The sequence below is a fragment of the Balaenoptera borealis genome (assembly GCF_965194805.1).
Source record: "Balaenoptera borealis genome assembly, chromosome: 18".
NCBI lineage: Eukaryota > Metazoa > Chordata > Mammalia > Artiodactyla > Balaenopteridae > Balaenoptera > Balaenoptera borealis.
The window spans coordinates 64767004-64783805 of record NC_138877.1 but is presented as its reverse complement, the minus strand read 5'-3'; the positions used below and the strand labels follow the sequence as shown (position 1 = coordinate 64783805).

General features: G+C 39.6%; 1 protein-coding gene across 4 annotated transcripts in view; it reads left to right on the top strand.

Moving 5' to 3' along the window:
- The window catches only part of ABCC4 (ATP binding cassette subfamily C member 4 (PEL blood group)), a 220644-nt gene that overhangs the window by 180118 nt on the left and 23724 nt on the right, over positions 1-16802 (top strand). For all 4 annotated transcript variants that reach the window (XM_082366071.1, XM_082366074.1, XM_082366073.1 and 1 more), the window contains one exon: positions 1087-1242. In XM_082366071.1, coding sequence (XP_082222197.1) covers positions 1087-1242 — 156 coding nt within the window. The remainder of the gene's footprint in view (positions 1-1086; positions 1243-16802) is intronic.

Genomic DNA, 16802 nt, shown 5'->3' with positions numbered 1-16802 from the left:
AATGATTGAAAGCATATCTTAGGCCCCCATCTGTATTTAGATTTATAAATAGAGATGAAATCATCTCTTGGGAAGCTCCCACCAGGGAATTTGTAGTTGGGAAGCTTACTGGTAAAAAAAGGCCAGTTTCTGCATACATGTTTGAATTCAGACAGCTAAAATCCAGTTTTTACAATACAGTTTCATTCCTGACCAGCATTTTACCTGCATTATATTGATTCTTTGATCTTATTGTTAATGCACTTAATTTCTCTCTGCTTTGATTTTAATAACTTGACCGATACGTGACATGTATCTTTCCAAGGTTTAATTAGAAGTATTAATTGGTTTGTAAAATGCCTTTTGAAGTGCTCAGATGAAAGGTCCCATATAAACAGCAAATGTTATTTGTGTTGTTGTTGTTGATCTCATTATGTGTATTTTGCCTACTGGGTACTGCCTTTTAAGACACTGAGACCTGCATTTTACAATTTTAAGGTGTTTCCTTTCAAGATAGAGCATTATTAAGGTATTTCTTATCGGGAAGTGATTTTGTTTGTCTGCCAAAGAATACTTCCTCTTAAATGATAGAATCTGATATCCTGAATTCTTGTTTGTGTATAATACTTCTTACTTTTCTTGTTGACATCTCTGTAAACTTGCTCACATAATTCTCAATGTTCAGAATAGCCAGACACTAGGAATACAACTATTTAAAAAGCTGACTGCTAATTGAACACGTGGGAAACTGCTGTTGTTTCACTGCCAGTAGACTGATTCTGTTATTTTTAACTCTTCCTTGGACCAGGGGTTCTTAACCGGGGACATTTGTCAGTGTCTGACATTTTTGGTTGCCGCAATCTCGGGGGTGCTCCTGGTATCTAGTGGGCAGAGTCCAGGGATACTGCTAAACATCCTAGAATACACAGGACAGCCCCCATTCCCCAATGAAGAATTATCTTTCCCAAAATTTCAACAGTGCCACAGTTGAGAAACTTATAGACTACACTCTGTACAGAACTTACAAAATTCGTCTTCAACAACCAAGGGTTTTCCTAGGTTTGTTGCATATTGTGAATTCTTAATCCCTCCTGGATCTCTTTACAGGTTGGCATTGTGGGAAGAACAGGAGCTGGAAAAAGTTCCCTCATCGCTGCCCTTTTTAGATTGTCAGAACCTGAAGGTAAAATTTGGATTGATAAGGTCTTGACAACTGAAATTGGACTTCACGATTTAAGGAAGAAAATGTCAATCATACCTCAGGTATGCACTTCAGAGCATTGACACGTATTCTTTTAATGTGGCACCTAAGTTTAATGTCTTTCAATTTGATTGTTTTTTTTAAAATTGGATGAAAGAGTTGATCCTTTTTCCCCCAACAGAGCATATTTTTAACTTCAGGGATTTTCAACAGATATTTTCATCAGATACCTGGTTTGGTTTGTTTGTTCGTTTGTTTTTTTGTGTGTGTGCCTGTGATTTAATAACTTACCCAGACAGATTTCTGGATTCAGACTTTCTCAGGTACCACAATTTTATCCACTGATAACCACATAATTCTGAAAAAAAATAAGTGGTTTGTTTAGCATGTGAGTGGTTTGTGTAGGGAAACACGAATTTTAAGTGTCTTAATGATGGAATTATGCTGTAGGAAATAAGCTACCTTTTCAACGGTGATTATCTCCCTGGAGTACTTTCTGTGAAACTGTGGGGCTTTGAGAATTACAGCATGTATATATGCTTTGGAGAGACGTTTAGAATTCAGCCATTAGTAAGTGATTTTAATCAGGCAGGCACTACGGAATAGTGAGGAAGAACACGGGACTTGGAATTCCATCTCTGTGCACCTCAGTTTTCTCTCCCTTTCGAGGCAGCTAACAGGACCAACTCATCGAGCTGTTGTGAGGACTAAATAGGTCAGTGTGTGTGGAGTGCTTCCCGTAGACCCCCATACGTGGTTTCTGTGATGGTGGAGCGTTGAATTGGGCTCTGATTCTGTATTCTTTTTTTCCACTTCTTAAATAAGTATGGTGTTCAGGGAGTGTTTGATTATTTGCACAATAGAAGCTCCTGTCATTCCTTATGTTTCAGCCAGTCAAAATAATTCAGAGAACTTTTATTGAGCAATTCCTGTCCTCCAGATATATACCCAAGGGCAACATAGGCCCTGTGCCTTCATCTTCTATCCTGCTCTCTGCTTTGATAAACTTGCTGAGTTTTGTTTTTTTTTTACTTTGGGTTTTTTTTGTTTTTTGTTTTTTTCTTAAATTTTTGAATTTTATTTATTTTTTTATACAGCAGGTTCTTATTAGTCATCAATTTTATACACATCAGTGTATACATGTCAATCCCAATCGCCCAATTCATCACACCACCAAGCCCGCCCCCTGCCGCTTTCCCCCATTGGTGTCCATATGTTTGTTCTCTACATCTGTGTCTCAATTTCTGCCCTGCAAACCAGTTCATCTGTACCATTTTTCTAGGTTCCACATATATGCATTATATACGATATTTGTTTTTCTCTTTCTGACTTACTTCACTCTGTATGACAGTCTCTAGATCCATCCACGTCTCCACAAATGACCCAGTTTCGTTCCTTTTTATGGCTGAGTAATATTCCATTGTATATATGTACCACATCTTCTTTATCCATTCGTCTGTTGATGGGCATTTAGGTTGCTTCCATGACCTGTCTATTGTAAATAGTGCTACAATGAACATTGGGGTGCATGTGTCTTTTTGAATTATGGTTTTCTCTGGGTATATGCCCAGCAGTGGGATTGCTGGATCATATGGTAATTCTATTTTTAGTTTTTTAAGGAACCTCCATACTGTTCTCCATAGTGGCTGTATCAATTTACATTCCCACCAACAGTGCAAGAGGGTTCCCTTTTCTCCACACCTCTCCAGCATTCGTTGTTTGTAGATTTTCTGATGATGCCCATTCTAACTGGTGTGAGGTGATACCTCACTGTAGTTTTGATTTGCATTTCTCTAATAATTAGTGATGTTGAGCAGCTTTTCATGTGCTTTTTGGCCATCTGTATGTCTTCTTTAGAAAAATGTCTATTTAAGTCTTCTGCCCATTTTTGGATTGGGTTGTTTGTTTTATTAATATTGAGCTGCACAAGCTATTTATGTATTTTGGAAATTAATCCTTTGTCCGTTGATTCCTTTGCAAATATTTTCTCCCAATCTGAGGGTTGTCTTTTTGTCTTGTTTATGGTTTCCTTTGCTGTGCAAAAGTTTTGAAGTTTCATTAGGTCCCATGTGTTTATTTTTGTTTTTATTTCCATTACTCTAGGAGGTGGATCAAAAAGGATCTTGCTGTGATTTATGTCAAAGAGTGTTCCTCCTATGTTTTCCTCTAAGAGTTTTATAGTGTCTGGTCTCACATTTAGATCTCGAATCAGTTTGAGTTTATTTTTGTGTATGGTGTTAGGGAGTGTTGTAATTTCATTCTTTTACATGTAGCTGTCCAGTTTTCCCAGCACCACCTATTGAAGAGGTTGTGTTTTCTCCATTGTATATCCTTGCCTCCTTTGTCATAGATTAGTTGACCGTAGGTGCGTGCGTTTATCTCTGGGCTTTCTGTCTTGTTCTATTGATCTATGTTTCTGTTTTTGTGCCAGTACCATATTGTCTTGATTACTGTAGCTTTGTAGTATAGTCCGAAGTCAGGGAGTCTGATTCCTCCGGCTCCATTTTTTTCCCTCAAGACTGCTTTGGCTATTCGAGGTCTTTTGTGTCTCCATACAAATTTTAAGATTTTTTGTTCTAGTTCCGTAAAAAATGCCATTGGTAATTTGATAGGGATTGCATTGAATCTGTAGATTGCTTTGGGTAGTATAGTCATTTTCACAATATTGATTCTTCCAACCCAAGAACATGGTATATCTCTCCATCTGTTGGTATCATCTTTAATTTCTTTCATCAGTGTCTTATAGTTTTCTGCATACAGGTCTTCTGTCTCCTTTGGTAGGTTTATTCCTAGGTATTTTATTCTTTCTGTTGCAATGATAAATGGGAATGTTTCCTTAATTACTCCTTCAGATTTTTCATCATTAGTGTATGGGAATGGAAGAGATTTCTGTGCATTAATTTTGTATCCTGCAACTTTACCATATTCCTTGATTAGCTCTAGTAGTTTTCTGGTGGCATCTTTAGGATTCTCTATGTATAGTATCATGTCATCTGAAAACAGTGACAGTTTTACTTCTTCTTTTCCAATTTGTATTCCTTTTATTTCTTTTTCTTCTCTGATTGCCGTGGCTAGGACTTCCAAAACTGTGTTGCATAATAGTGGCGAGAGCGGACATCCTTGTCTTGTTCCTGATCTTAGAGGAAATGCTTTCAGTTTTTCACCATTGAGAATGATGTGTGCTGTGGGTTTGTCGTAGATGGCCTTTATTATGTTGAGGTAGGTTCCCTCTATGCCCACTTTCTGGAGAGTGTTTAACATAAACGGGTGTTGAATTTTGTCAAAAGCTTTTTCTGCATCTATTGAGATAATCATATGGTTTTCATTCTTCAGTTTGTTAATAGGGTGTATCACATTGATTGATTTGCGTATATTGAAGAATCCTTGCATCCCTGGGATAAATCCCACTTGATCATGGTGTATGATCCTTTTAATGTGTTGTTGGATTCTGTTTGCTAGTATTTTGTTGAGGATTTTTGCATCTGTATTCATCAGTGATATTGGTCTGTAATTTTCTTTTTTTGTAGTATCTTTGTCTGGTTTTGGTATCAGGGTGATGGTGGCCTCATAGAATGAGTTTGGGAGTGTTCCTTCCTCCGAAATTTTTTGGAAGAGTTTGAGAAGGATGGGTGTTAGCTCTTCTCTAAATGTTTGATAGAATTCACCTGTGAAGCCATCTGGTCCTGGACTTTTGTTTGTTGGAAGATTTTTAATCACAGTTTCAATTTCATTACTTGTGATTGGTCTGTTCATATTTTCTGTTTCTTCCTGGTGCAGTCTTGGAAGGCTGTACCTTTCTAAGAATTTGTCCATTTCTTCCAGGTTGTCCATTTTGTTGGCATACAGTTGCTTGTAGTAGTCTCTTAGGATGCTTTGTATTTCTGCGGTGTCTGCTGTAACTTCTCTTTTTTCATTTCTTATTTTATTGATTTGAGTCCTCTCCCTCTTTTTCTTGATGCGTCTGGCTAGTGGTTTATCAGTTTTGTTTATCTTCTCAGAGAACTAGCTTTTAGTTTTATTGATCTTTGCTCTTGTTTTCTTTGTTTCTATTGCATTTATTTCTGCTCTGATCTTTATGATTTCTTTCCTTCTGCTAACTTTGGGTTTTGTTTATTCTTCTTTCTCTAGTTCCTTTAGGTGTAAGGTTAGATTGTTTATTTGAGATTTTTCTTGTTTCTGGAGGTGGGCTTGTATCACTGTAAACTTCCCTCTTAGAACTGCTTTTGCTGCATCCCATAGGTTTTGGATCGTCGTGTTTTCATTGTCATTTGTCTCTAGGTATTTTTTAATTTCCTCTTTGATTTCTTCAATGAGCTCTTGGTTATTTAGTAACGTATTGTTTAGCCTCCATGTGTTTGTGTTTTTTACATTTTTTTCCTTGTAATTCATTTCTAATCTCATAGCATTGTGGTCAGAAAAGATGCTTGATATGATTTCAATTTTCTTAAATTTACTGAGGCTTGATTTGTGACCCAAGATGTGATCTATCCTGGAGAATGTTCTGTCCACACTTGAGAAGAAAGTGTAATCTGCTGTTTTTGGATGGAATGTCCTATAAGTATCAATTAAATCTATCTGGTCTATTGTGTCATTTAAAGCTTCTGTTTCCTTATTTATTTTCATTTTGGATGATCTGTCCATTGGTGTAAATGAGGTGTCAAAGTCCCCCACTATTATTGTGTTACTCTCGATTTCCTCTTTTGTAGCTGTTAGCAATTGCCTTATGTATTGAGGTGCTCCTATTTTGGGTGCATATATATTTATAATCGTTATATCTTCTTCTTGGATTGATCCCTTGATCATTATGTAGTGTCCTTCCTTGTGTCTTATAACATTCTTTATTTTAAAGTCTATTTTATCTGATATGAGTATTTCTCCTCCAGCTTTCTTTTGATTTCCATTTGCATGGAATATCTTTGTCCATCCCCTTACTTTCAGTTTGTATGTGTCCCTAGGTCTGAAGTGGGTCTCTTGTAGACAGCATATATACAGGTCTTGTTTTTGTATCCATTCAGTGAGCCTGTGTCTTTTGGGTGGATCATTTAATCCATACATATTTAAGGTAATTATCAATATGTATGTTCCTGTGACCATTTTCTTAATTGTTTTGGGTTTGTTTTTGTAGGGCCTTTTCTTCTCTTGTGATTCCCACTTAGAGAAGTTCCTTTAGCATTTGCTGTAGAGCTGGTTTTGTGGTGCTGAATTCTCTTAGCTTTTGCTTGTCTGTAAAGCTTTTGATTTCTCCATCAAATCTGAATGAGATCCTTGCTGGGTAGAGTAATCTTGGTTGTATGTTCTTCCCTGTCATCACTTTAAGTATATCATGCCACTCCCTTCTGGCTTGTAGAGTTTCTGCTGAGAAATCAGCTGTTAACCTTATGGGAGTTCCCTTTTATGTTATTTGTCGTTTTTCCCTTGCCGCTTTCAATAATTTTTCTTTGTCTTTGATTTTTCCCAATTTGATTACTATGTGTCTCAGTGTGTTTCTCCTTGGGTTTATCCTGTATGGGACTCTCTGTGCTTCCTGGACTTGAGTGGCTATTTCCTTGCCCATGTTAGGGAAGTTTTCAACTATAATCTCTTCAAATATTTTCTCAGGTCCTTTCTCTTTCTCTTCTCCTTCTGGGACCCCTATAATGTGAATGTTGTTGCGTTTAATGTTGTCCCAAAGGTCTCTTAGGCTGTCTTCATTTCTTTTCATTCTTTTCTCTTTATTCTGTTCTGCAGCAGTGAATTCCACCATTCTGTCTTCCAGGTCACTTATCCGTTCTTCTACCTCAGTTACTCTGCTATTGATTCCTTCTAGTGTAGTTTTCATTTCAGTTATTGTATTGTTCATCTCTGTTTGTTTGTTCTTTAATTCTTCTAAGTCTTAGTTAAACATTTCTTGCATCTTCTCGATCTTTGCCTCCATTCTTTTTCCGAAGTCCTGGATCATCTTCACTATCATTATTCTGAATTCTTTTTCTGGAAGGTTGCCTATCTCCACTTCATTTAGTTGTTTTTCTGGGGTTTTATCTTGTTCCTTCATCTGGTTCATAGCCCTCTGCCTTTTTGTATTGTCTATATTTCTGTGAATGTGATTTTTGTTCACAGGCTGCAGGATTGTAGTTCTTCTTGCTTTTGCTGTCTGCCCTCTGGTGGATGAGGCTATCTAAGAGGCTTGTGCAAGTTTCCTGATGGGAGGGACTGGTGGTGGGTAGAGCTGACTGTTGCTCTGGTGGGCAGAGCTCAGTAAAACTTTAATCCGTTTAACTGCTGATGGGTGGGGCTGGGTACCCTCCCTGTTGGTTGTTTGGCCTGAGGCAACCCAACACTGGAGCCTACCTGGGCTCTTTGGTGGGGCTAATGACAGACTCTGGGAGGGCTCTCGCCAAGGAGTACTTCCCAGAACTTCTGCTGCCAGTGTCCTTGTCCCCACGGTGAGCCACAGCCACCCCCTGCCTCTGCAGGAGACCCTCCAGCACTAGCAGGTAGGTCTGGTTCAGTGTCCTCTGAGGTCACTGCTCCTTCCCCTGGGTCTCGATGCGCACACTACTTTGTGTGTGCCCTCCAAGTGTGGAGTCTCTGTTTCCCCCAGTCCTGTCGAAGTCCTGCAGTCAAATCCCACTAGCCTTCAAAGTCTGATTCTCTAGAGATTCCTTCTCCCATTGCCGGACCCCTATGTTAGGAAGCCTGCCGTGGGGCTCAGAACCTTCACTCCAGTGGGTGGATTTCTGTGGTATAAGTGATCTCCAGTCTGTGTATCACCCACCCAGCAGTTATGGGATTTGATTTTACTGTGATTGTGCCCTTCCTACCGTCTCATTGTGGCTTCTCCTTTGTCTTTGGATGTGGGGTATGTTTTTTGGTGAGTTCCAGTGTCTTCCTGTCAATGATTGTCCAGCAGCTAGTTGTGATTCTAGTGTTCTTGCAAGAGGGAGTGAGAGCACGTCCTTCTACTCCACCATCTTGGTTCAGGGCTGGGTTTTTTTTTTTTTTGTAATACTCTACAATCATCAGGCCACCAAGGGAAGCTGACTAAAACATATACCTTCTTGAGGTGAGAACCACAGAGAAGAGACACGATTAAAGAGCCAGGCAAATGTACTTCCTGGAATGTGGGTATAATGAGCTCTGAAATGCCTGGTTAGTAGGAAGCATATAGAACACGGCACCCAGAGGAAGTAGAATGTGGACTTGTGTCTTATGACTGAGTTCAGGTGCTGCTACCTACCCCTGGCCTCCAAAATACCTGGAATTAGTCTAAGTACTTTTGAAATGAAGATAATCCTATTAGATCACAATGATATGCCATCTCACACCCTTTATGATGGCTGCTGTTGAAGAAAAATTAAAAACAACAAAAAAAGTGTTGGTGAGGATGTGGAGAAATGGGAATCCTCGTGCACGGCCGGTAGAATGCAGAATGATACAGTGACTGGAAAACACTGTGTAGGTTCCTAAAAAAAGTTAAACATAGAATTATTATATGATCCAACAATTCTAATTTACAGTTTAAACCCAAAAGAATTGAGAAGGCAATGTTACAAGATATCTGTACATGCATGTTCATACCAGGATTATTCACATTAGCAAAGAGGTGGAAGCACCCCATGGTCCATTGATGGATGGATAAACAAATGTGGTATACATACAACGGAACATTATTTGGCCTTAAAAAGAAAGCAGATTCTGACACATGCTACAGCATGGTTGCACCTTGATGACATTATGCTCAGTGAAATAAGCTAGTCACAAAGGACAAATACTACTTACACGAAGTACATACAGTAGTCAATTCATGGGGACAGGAGGTAGAATGGTGGTTGCCAGGAGCTGCCAGGACTGGAGAGGTGGGGGGGAGAGTGGGGAGTTGTGGGGGTTTTTTGTTTGTTTTTTTATTTTATTTTATTTTATTTTTTAACAGCTTTATTGGAGGAGTTGTGGTTTAATGGGTACAGATTTTCAGGTTTGCAAGATGAAAGGAGTTCTGTAGCTGGATGGTGGTGATGGCTTCAACAATGTGAATGTATTTAATACCACTGAACTGTACACTGAAAAATGGTTAAAGTGGTAAATTTTATATGTATTTTACCACAAGTAAAAAAATATTATATATATAATGATATATATGTTTTATTATATATCATTTATTATGTATATAACAGTTTCCCTTTTAGGAAAAATGGAAAGAAATTTTCAGCATGTAGAATCCCTGGATTTGAAGATTCCCTCTGGCTATTTGATTGGTGGCTTAGTGATTAATGTAGAAAATAAATGGTTTTAGATTCCCAACTTTTAAATTTTGATTGTACCCATCTCTGAAATGGGCCAAATGAGATTAGTTTGCAGAAATAATGAGCATGTCTGTAAAGTGCTTTTATGTTCTTGGATGAAAGGAATGTGAAACGTGCCCTGCATTACTTTTAATGCTTCTTAATAAGAAAAGTTCTATGCTTGTATACATAAAAGAACTCTGTAAATAAAGAAATAACATTAGATGATTCTTGGCTCTGCAGGTAATGTTTTGGAAACACATCTGAGCAAAGACTATAAACATACCTTGACATCACCAGGTTTTGGTTCTTTTCCATCGGTTTCCACCCTACTTTTCTGAGTATGCTCTATGTATACACTCCGGAGAGTGTGCTTACAAAACAGTGCTAAGCTTTGTATCCATGTAGGTAAAGATCACGAACCATTGTAAACACAGAACCCTTTTTTTTTCACTTTATATCTGTTTGTCTCTGAGGCGCAATGCTAGTTGATTAAAGAGAGAGTGTTTTTGTAACAGGTCCCAGGAAATCAGGAGGCAGCCAGGGACAGAATGTTTAAGAGTGTAGACTGAGTGTCAACATGACCCACATTTTTATTCCCGCTTTGCCTCATACGAATGTGGGGACTTGATGAAGTCACTTGGCTTCCGAGTTTCAGTGTCCTCGCCCTTAAACTAGGTCTAGGATTAATGTCACATGGATTGGTTGTGAAGATGTGACTGGATGAGAAAATGTTTGTGGCCCATACCTGGGTTTTGGGAACGCTCAGTCAATAGTAACTATAAATATTCTTAAGGATTGGGGCCCTGGCCTTTTAGGTGTTATTTCTATAAGATTAACACATTATGGAAAGGCTTTGTTCTTTTCTGTTTAATGTTTTTGTTCTTTAATTTCTGTTGATGTTTTTGTGGTCCTTGGTGATTTTCATTACATTTATTTATTGCTTATAACATAAACCACGTTATTTATATAAATTTAAAGAGTGAAGCAAAAGAAAAAAATCAACACAGTAGCAGTTTTAGGGGAAAAGCATAGCCGCGAAAAATCTACGTAATGTGTTTTCTCCAAGGAACAAGAGGAAAGAATATTACTTTCTTTTTTTTCTTTTGATTTCTGGCTCCCCTCCTACCAGGTTCTTTCCTGATTACCACCCTCTACCCCACTCATACTTTCCAGTCCTCCACCAAAGCCTCCGGCATTTTTTCGCAGTCCTCCCCACGTTCTCGACTATTTTCCTCCTCTCCTTGAGGACAGGGCCTGTACCTCTCATTTCTGTTGCTCTAGTGCTTGCTGCAGGCCCTGACAAGTTGCACAAGTTTTAATAAGAATTCCTAACATTTGTGGAATCCTTAACACGTTTTAGCCTCTTTCTCTACCATCTCCCACTTAATCCTCACAATTTTCTAGTTACCCTCATCTGACAGATTTAAAAACTGAGGCACTGTGAGCTTAACCCACTTAATCAAGTAAGCGGCAGAGCCCGTATTCAATTTTTTGTTTGTTTGTTTTGTTTTTAATTTATTTTATTTATTTATTTATTTTTGGGTGTGTTGGGTCTTCGTTTCTGTGCGAGGGCTTTCTCCAGTTGCGGCGAGCGGGGGCCACTCTTCATCACGGTGTGCGGGCCTCTCACTTTCGCGGCCTCTCTTGTTGCGGAGCCCAGGCTCCAGACGCGCAGGCTCAGTAGTTGTGGCTCACGGGCCCATTTGCTCCGTGGAATGTGGGATCTTCCCAGACCAGGGCTCAAACCCGTGTCCCCTGCTTTGGCAGGCAGGTTCTCAACCACTGTGCCACCAGGGAAACCCTCAAATTTATTTTAGGGAGATTCTCAACTCCAGAGCCTGAGCAGCTAACCACTCTGCCGGCGACTTCAACATGCTGTTGGCTGCAGTCACAGTAGAACTGCCTCGTATCATGATTTCATGTACACACACACGGGAATAAAAATTTCAAAAAGCATTATTTCTCTTGCGCTCTGCAGTCTAACATTTTCTATCATATCCCTTCTATTCTAGTTAATATAAATGATAAAATGATGGTCACAAGGCACAAAATTGACTTCCTGATCCATTGGAGGCACCTGCAGCTTGACAAATACCACCCCTCACTGTCCCCCTGTTGGGCTGGGCTCCCGGTCATTGTTAGCATTACGCCAGGAGCTTCACTGCTGTTCCCGATTCTCACAGGAGCCCTGCAGCGTTATCCCTATTTTACAGTGAGGGAACTGAGTCTTGGGAAGATTAATAGCTTACCCTGAGTCTAATTGCTAATAGCAGTAGAATCAGAACTGTCTGACTGCAAATACATATATGTATATTTCATTATATGTTTGTTGTACTGAATGATGTTTTCGTTTGATATTTTACCCATTTTTTTTTTACTACCACCCCACTGAAAAGGATTTCCAGAACCATCACAGAAGTTAATAAGTGTAGAAGAGAGCTGAAAGATACTTCTCCTAGTGCTATGTCCCGCTTTTGGACAGTATCAATTTAGAAACACATTTATTCATTTATATGTCATGGGGTAATATGTGTCAGGAGACGATACTGCAAAAAGCTTGCATCCCTCTTCTCCTAAAATGCATAGGAAGAAGTGTTGCTTATGTCTGAACACCGTAATTTAGGGAACCTTAGAAACTGCTAGCAGAATCCTCAGAGGGGGAGCCCAGTGCTGTTTCTTTGAGTTGCTCCGCTTTGGTGGGCCAGGCCCACATCATCTTCCCTGGCTCTCTGCTCTCTGTGATCCTGGGTGCAGCAGCGAGCTTCTGGGGTGATCTCCCTCTCTCCCAGGCTCATCCCCATCACTGCTGACCCCACTGTGAGCAGGTTAGAATTGGAGGAGATGTGATAGTACCAAGACCTGCATAGGAACCAGAGGCAGGGGCGTAGTGACATAGACAGTCAATCCTTGAGTCCTGGATGGAACTTTCAAAAACAAATACTATATTCTTAATAAGGTACTCCTCAATTTGTGTCCACAGTTTCAGGAATAAGCAAAAAATGAAAGCACTTCCGAAATAATTTCCTTAAACAGAGCAGGTAGCGGAAATGTATATGGCATTTGTGCTCATGACATGAAGTAGTTAAGTTTGTTAGAGAGGACAAGGTTAGATTATATTCAGGGAGTAGATTGCTTATCTGAAAGGATCTGGAAAAATGGATTTCAAAACCTCTTTGGATGATTCTCTACACCTAGAGCCCTTTATCCTATTGGCACAAAGAAAATGTTTTCAGTTGAAGAGGGCTTCCATGCAAATTCAGTATTTATGATTGCAGCCCAAGGGTTGACACAGATCATCAGCCATCATCTTTATCATGATTAAACAGATTCATTTTTTATATTTAAAAGTTTTCTTTTCTCAGTGAAATCAACAGCTAGGTATTTTTTAATACAGTCCAGTCTGCTCTTTTGGTATTTCTATTCCCTGAGTTTTCTTCAGTAGGTTGAAGAACGTGAACCAGAGCTTGTCTCTCTGACTTCTCGCTGATTACCTGGTTTTCTTTCTCTTTTTTTCTTGTTGAGAACAAAACTGAAAGAGAGAAGAGGTGGCTATGCTGTTACTAGTAAAGAAATACAACTGGATTCTAGCCTAATGCAGTCGGCCCTTTGTCTCTGACACTGAAGTCTTCATTAAATCCCTTGGAACTGCTCCCTGGAGCCCCTGAAAGAGGACTTTACAGGACTTAAATTCTTTTTCCTTTGTTGGAGAACAATGTCCTTTTCTCCTGAATATGGATGATGATCAATTCATTCAGAGGCTACAGGATTTAGAAAAAAAAAAAGGAAACCAAAATGTAAAGTGACTTCAGGTGATTCTCTTATTCTTGAAACAGGGAGATTAGCTTCCCCTTAAGAAAAGTCCTCAGATTAGAAATGAGAACATAGCTTTAGGACGGGAGGAAACAGTAGCAGTAGCTGCTTCTTTTTCTTTTCTTTTAAATCAAATTATGGTTGATTTACAATGTTGCGTTAGTTTCAGGTGTACAGCAAAGTGTACATTCATCTTTACGTACATATTATTTAGCAGAAGCTACTCTACATACACTTTAGTAGAGGGCAGTTTCCTGGTTTGGGACTGAAATGATTAGGGTAAGGATTGTGCTTTATCCTCCCACGTTTGTAACCACTTGTACAGTTTTTTTGTCTTGGTCCCAGGGCATTTTAACCCTCTGAAGGTTGGTGAGTAGGATTTCTTTGTAAGATAATGAGAGGCTTGTCTTCCGGCAGCGTATACAAAAGGTCCAGTAAGACTGCAGTTTTCAGTCTTGCAGTTGTGTCGAGGGATTATCAGTTTACTATATTAAATACTCTGATTCAGAGTGGCCAATTTTTGTTTACACGCCTAATATGAACTCGTGTTATGTTAGTAACAAGGAAAAAATTACTACTGAATATGGCACAAAGGGTTACATGTAAGAAGTATCAACTTTAAACCTTGATGAAAAACAGGTTTGAAACGAATGCTTCATTGAAAGTACTACGTTGAACGAGAGCATTTGTTTTTTGAGTGTACTGTGCCACCTCTTATTAAGTGAGGTTCAATTGTGTCCCTTCAAAAAAAAATATTCTTAGGCTAATAAATTTAGTGTATATTTACATGAAGTTTGTATATCCTGCCATAAACCTCTACACTGAAGTGTTCTGCTTGCAAACATTTTTACAACACTTATTTATACGATTAGTTTATTAACTTCATTGCTTCGAGGTGGGTACTTTAAATAATAATATCTATCAGAAATGATCATTAATTTGACCCTTATCTGCCCTTGCAGTATGTGTCTACTGTGAGCATTTTATTACCTTTTGTAGATAATATAAAGTTTTCTTATTTGGCAAGTGGATGAAAGAAGAATGAGTAGAAACCAAAAGGAACACCATGCATAAAACACATTGACATATTAAAACAGACATTGTTCACAAATTGCCTGCTGGCTTTAAAGAAAAATATAGCTTCAATCAGTTAATGTTTTAGTAAATCATTCTTTTCATTCAACAAGTTTTGATTGAAATTTTACTGATTTTGAAATATATATTGGGCATGTCATAACAAAGAGATATATATTCTTGTATAGAAAACAATTTTCTTCCATCTAGTGCTGCTAAATAAAGAAGTGAAATTTCCAGATATATCCTTTTAGACTGACAGTACAGACTTAAGTGGGCACCCTCTCGGCCCTTAAGGCCTACAGAGTGTCTGAGGGCTCTGTTTAAAGGTTAGCATAATCCAAGTTCAGGCGTTGGTCAGGGGTTCAGAAATGAGGGACTCCTCTTTCTGCAAAGAATCCCGTTTTAGTCCCCTAGTCTTTGGAGAGACTCATGCCCTTCAAAGAGTTTCCTAAAGAGAAGAAGGTGAGGGAAGTGACGATAGAGAGAGGCCCTGATTATGAAATAGGTGGTTGGACTTTATTTATTTATTTTTAAATTTATTTAATTTATTTTATTTTTGGCTGCGTTGGGTCTTTGCTGCTGCGTGCAGGCTTCCTCTAGTTGCAGCGAGGGGGGGCTATTCTTCATTGCTGTGCACGGGCTTCTCATTGCCGTGGCTTCTCTTGTTGTGGAGCACGGGCTCTAGGTGCTCGGGCTTCAGTAGTTGTGGCACATGGGCTCAGTAGTTGTGGCTCGCAGGCTCTAGAGCACAGGCTCAGTAGTTGTGGCGCACGGGCTTGGTTGCTCTGCGGCATGTGGGATCTTCCCGGACCAGGGATCAAACCCGTGTCCCCTGCGTTGGCAGGCGGATTCTTAACCACTGCGCCACCAGAGAAGCCTGTGATTAAACTTTAAATGAGGTCCCTGTGACTGCTCTCTTGAACCACCAAAACCGCACTTCACAAACATGCTAATACCGTGAGCCCTTTGATTGTTCAAGGAAGGAAGAAAGGTGTGTCTTTTAAAAAGAGAGCAATTTATTTCATAGATTAGCTTAAGTAATGACTCTGGAGTGTACTAAGAAAACCAGGTAGGCCCTTCATCAAAAACTTAGACCTCTTACCACATGTGAATTTGCTCTATGAGAAGAACCTGAAGGAAAAAATACTCAGGTTGTACAAGCCCCGTTGGCCAAAGAAATGGTCCCGTTGTTACTATAAGCAGATACCCTGTCTCACTTCTCCCAGTTGGGCTCAATCCAATTCCTAAACCTGGCCTCTTTCAGCCCCTTTATCTCCTCAAACACCAGCCCTTGAAGCGTCCCTCATTTTGGGCCTCAGAATAGCATCCTGCCCATGGTTTAGAGCCGTAAGTGGTGAATGCGGAGAAGAGTCAAGGGAGAGCGTGGAATACTGGGGACCGGCCTCCCCTCTTCTGGCCACATCGTTAGTGTAAACCTCATGGACACAGATAAAAGAAGAAAAATCGCCTGGCTTATTAGAATCTTAGAGTTGATAATTACAAAGAATAAAAAACTTTTTTATAAAACTCTGAAGTAGAATGGTAGTTATTCCCCTGACAAGGAACTTGGGTCTTGGGTTTTTCAGTTCAATTCAGTAACCATTTTGAAACATCGTATGACCAGTGATTTCAGTGCTTTTGGAGTGTATCAGCCACTTGATCAACTTTGTGCAAAGAAAGCTGCCTTTATAATGTCTTCAATTTTGGATTTTGCTTAGGCATGCATCTTTTTCGGTGGCACACCCTGTGTTTTCATGCATTTCTCTCTCACCAGACTTAAAACTAAGACAATAGGGAAAGAACGTACAGGAGGCTCTCTGAGTGTCATTCTTCTTGGCTAGGGAAAAGAAATGTCTGTCTTCTTCTTTCTTCTCAGGCTTTTGTGAAGTGAGGAGGAATAGTCCAGCCCCAAGACCAGGCAGGATTTGAACGTGGTGATTCCAAGCAGTTCGCGGGCACTTGTGGAAGAGTCATATCTCCTCTTGTTCCCACGTGTGTGCATCCTGTTGTCCTACCCCTTTCACTGAAAAGAGCCAATTGGGCTCTTCTCTGTTACCAATAATCTTGTGCCCTGGCTTACTAGAGCCTTCCAGAAGAAAACTTAAATGGCCTACATGAGTTTACATACAAGATTCTCTCTTGAAACCCAGCAAGAGGCATATATTTGCAGAGTAATTTCCTTGTGGTTCCTCCTGAAGCAGATGAATAGGAAGAGCTATTTAAGTATCAAAATAGTTTCATTATGACACAGGTCACAATGGGTTTCAGGTCATCCTGGCCTTGCAGTTAATAATGAGGTTCTGTGAGGCATGTAATCCTGGTGCACAGGTGAGAGAACATGCGGATCAACTGATGCAGAATCAAGAGGCCAAATCCCCATGAACCAGAGGTGCCACAGGCCCCAGTAGCTGACATTCTCTTTGCACATATGGAGATGTTCCATGCACACATGTGGAGAGATTCCCTATCCCTGA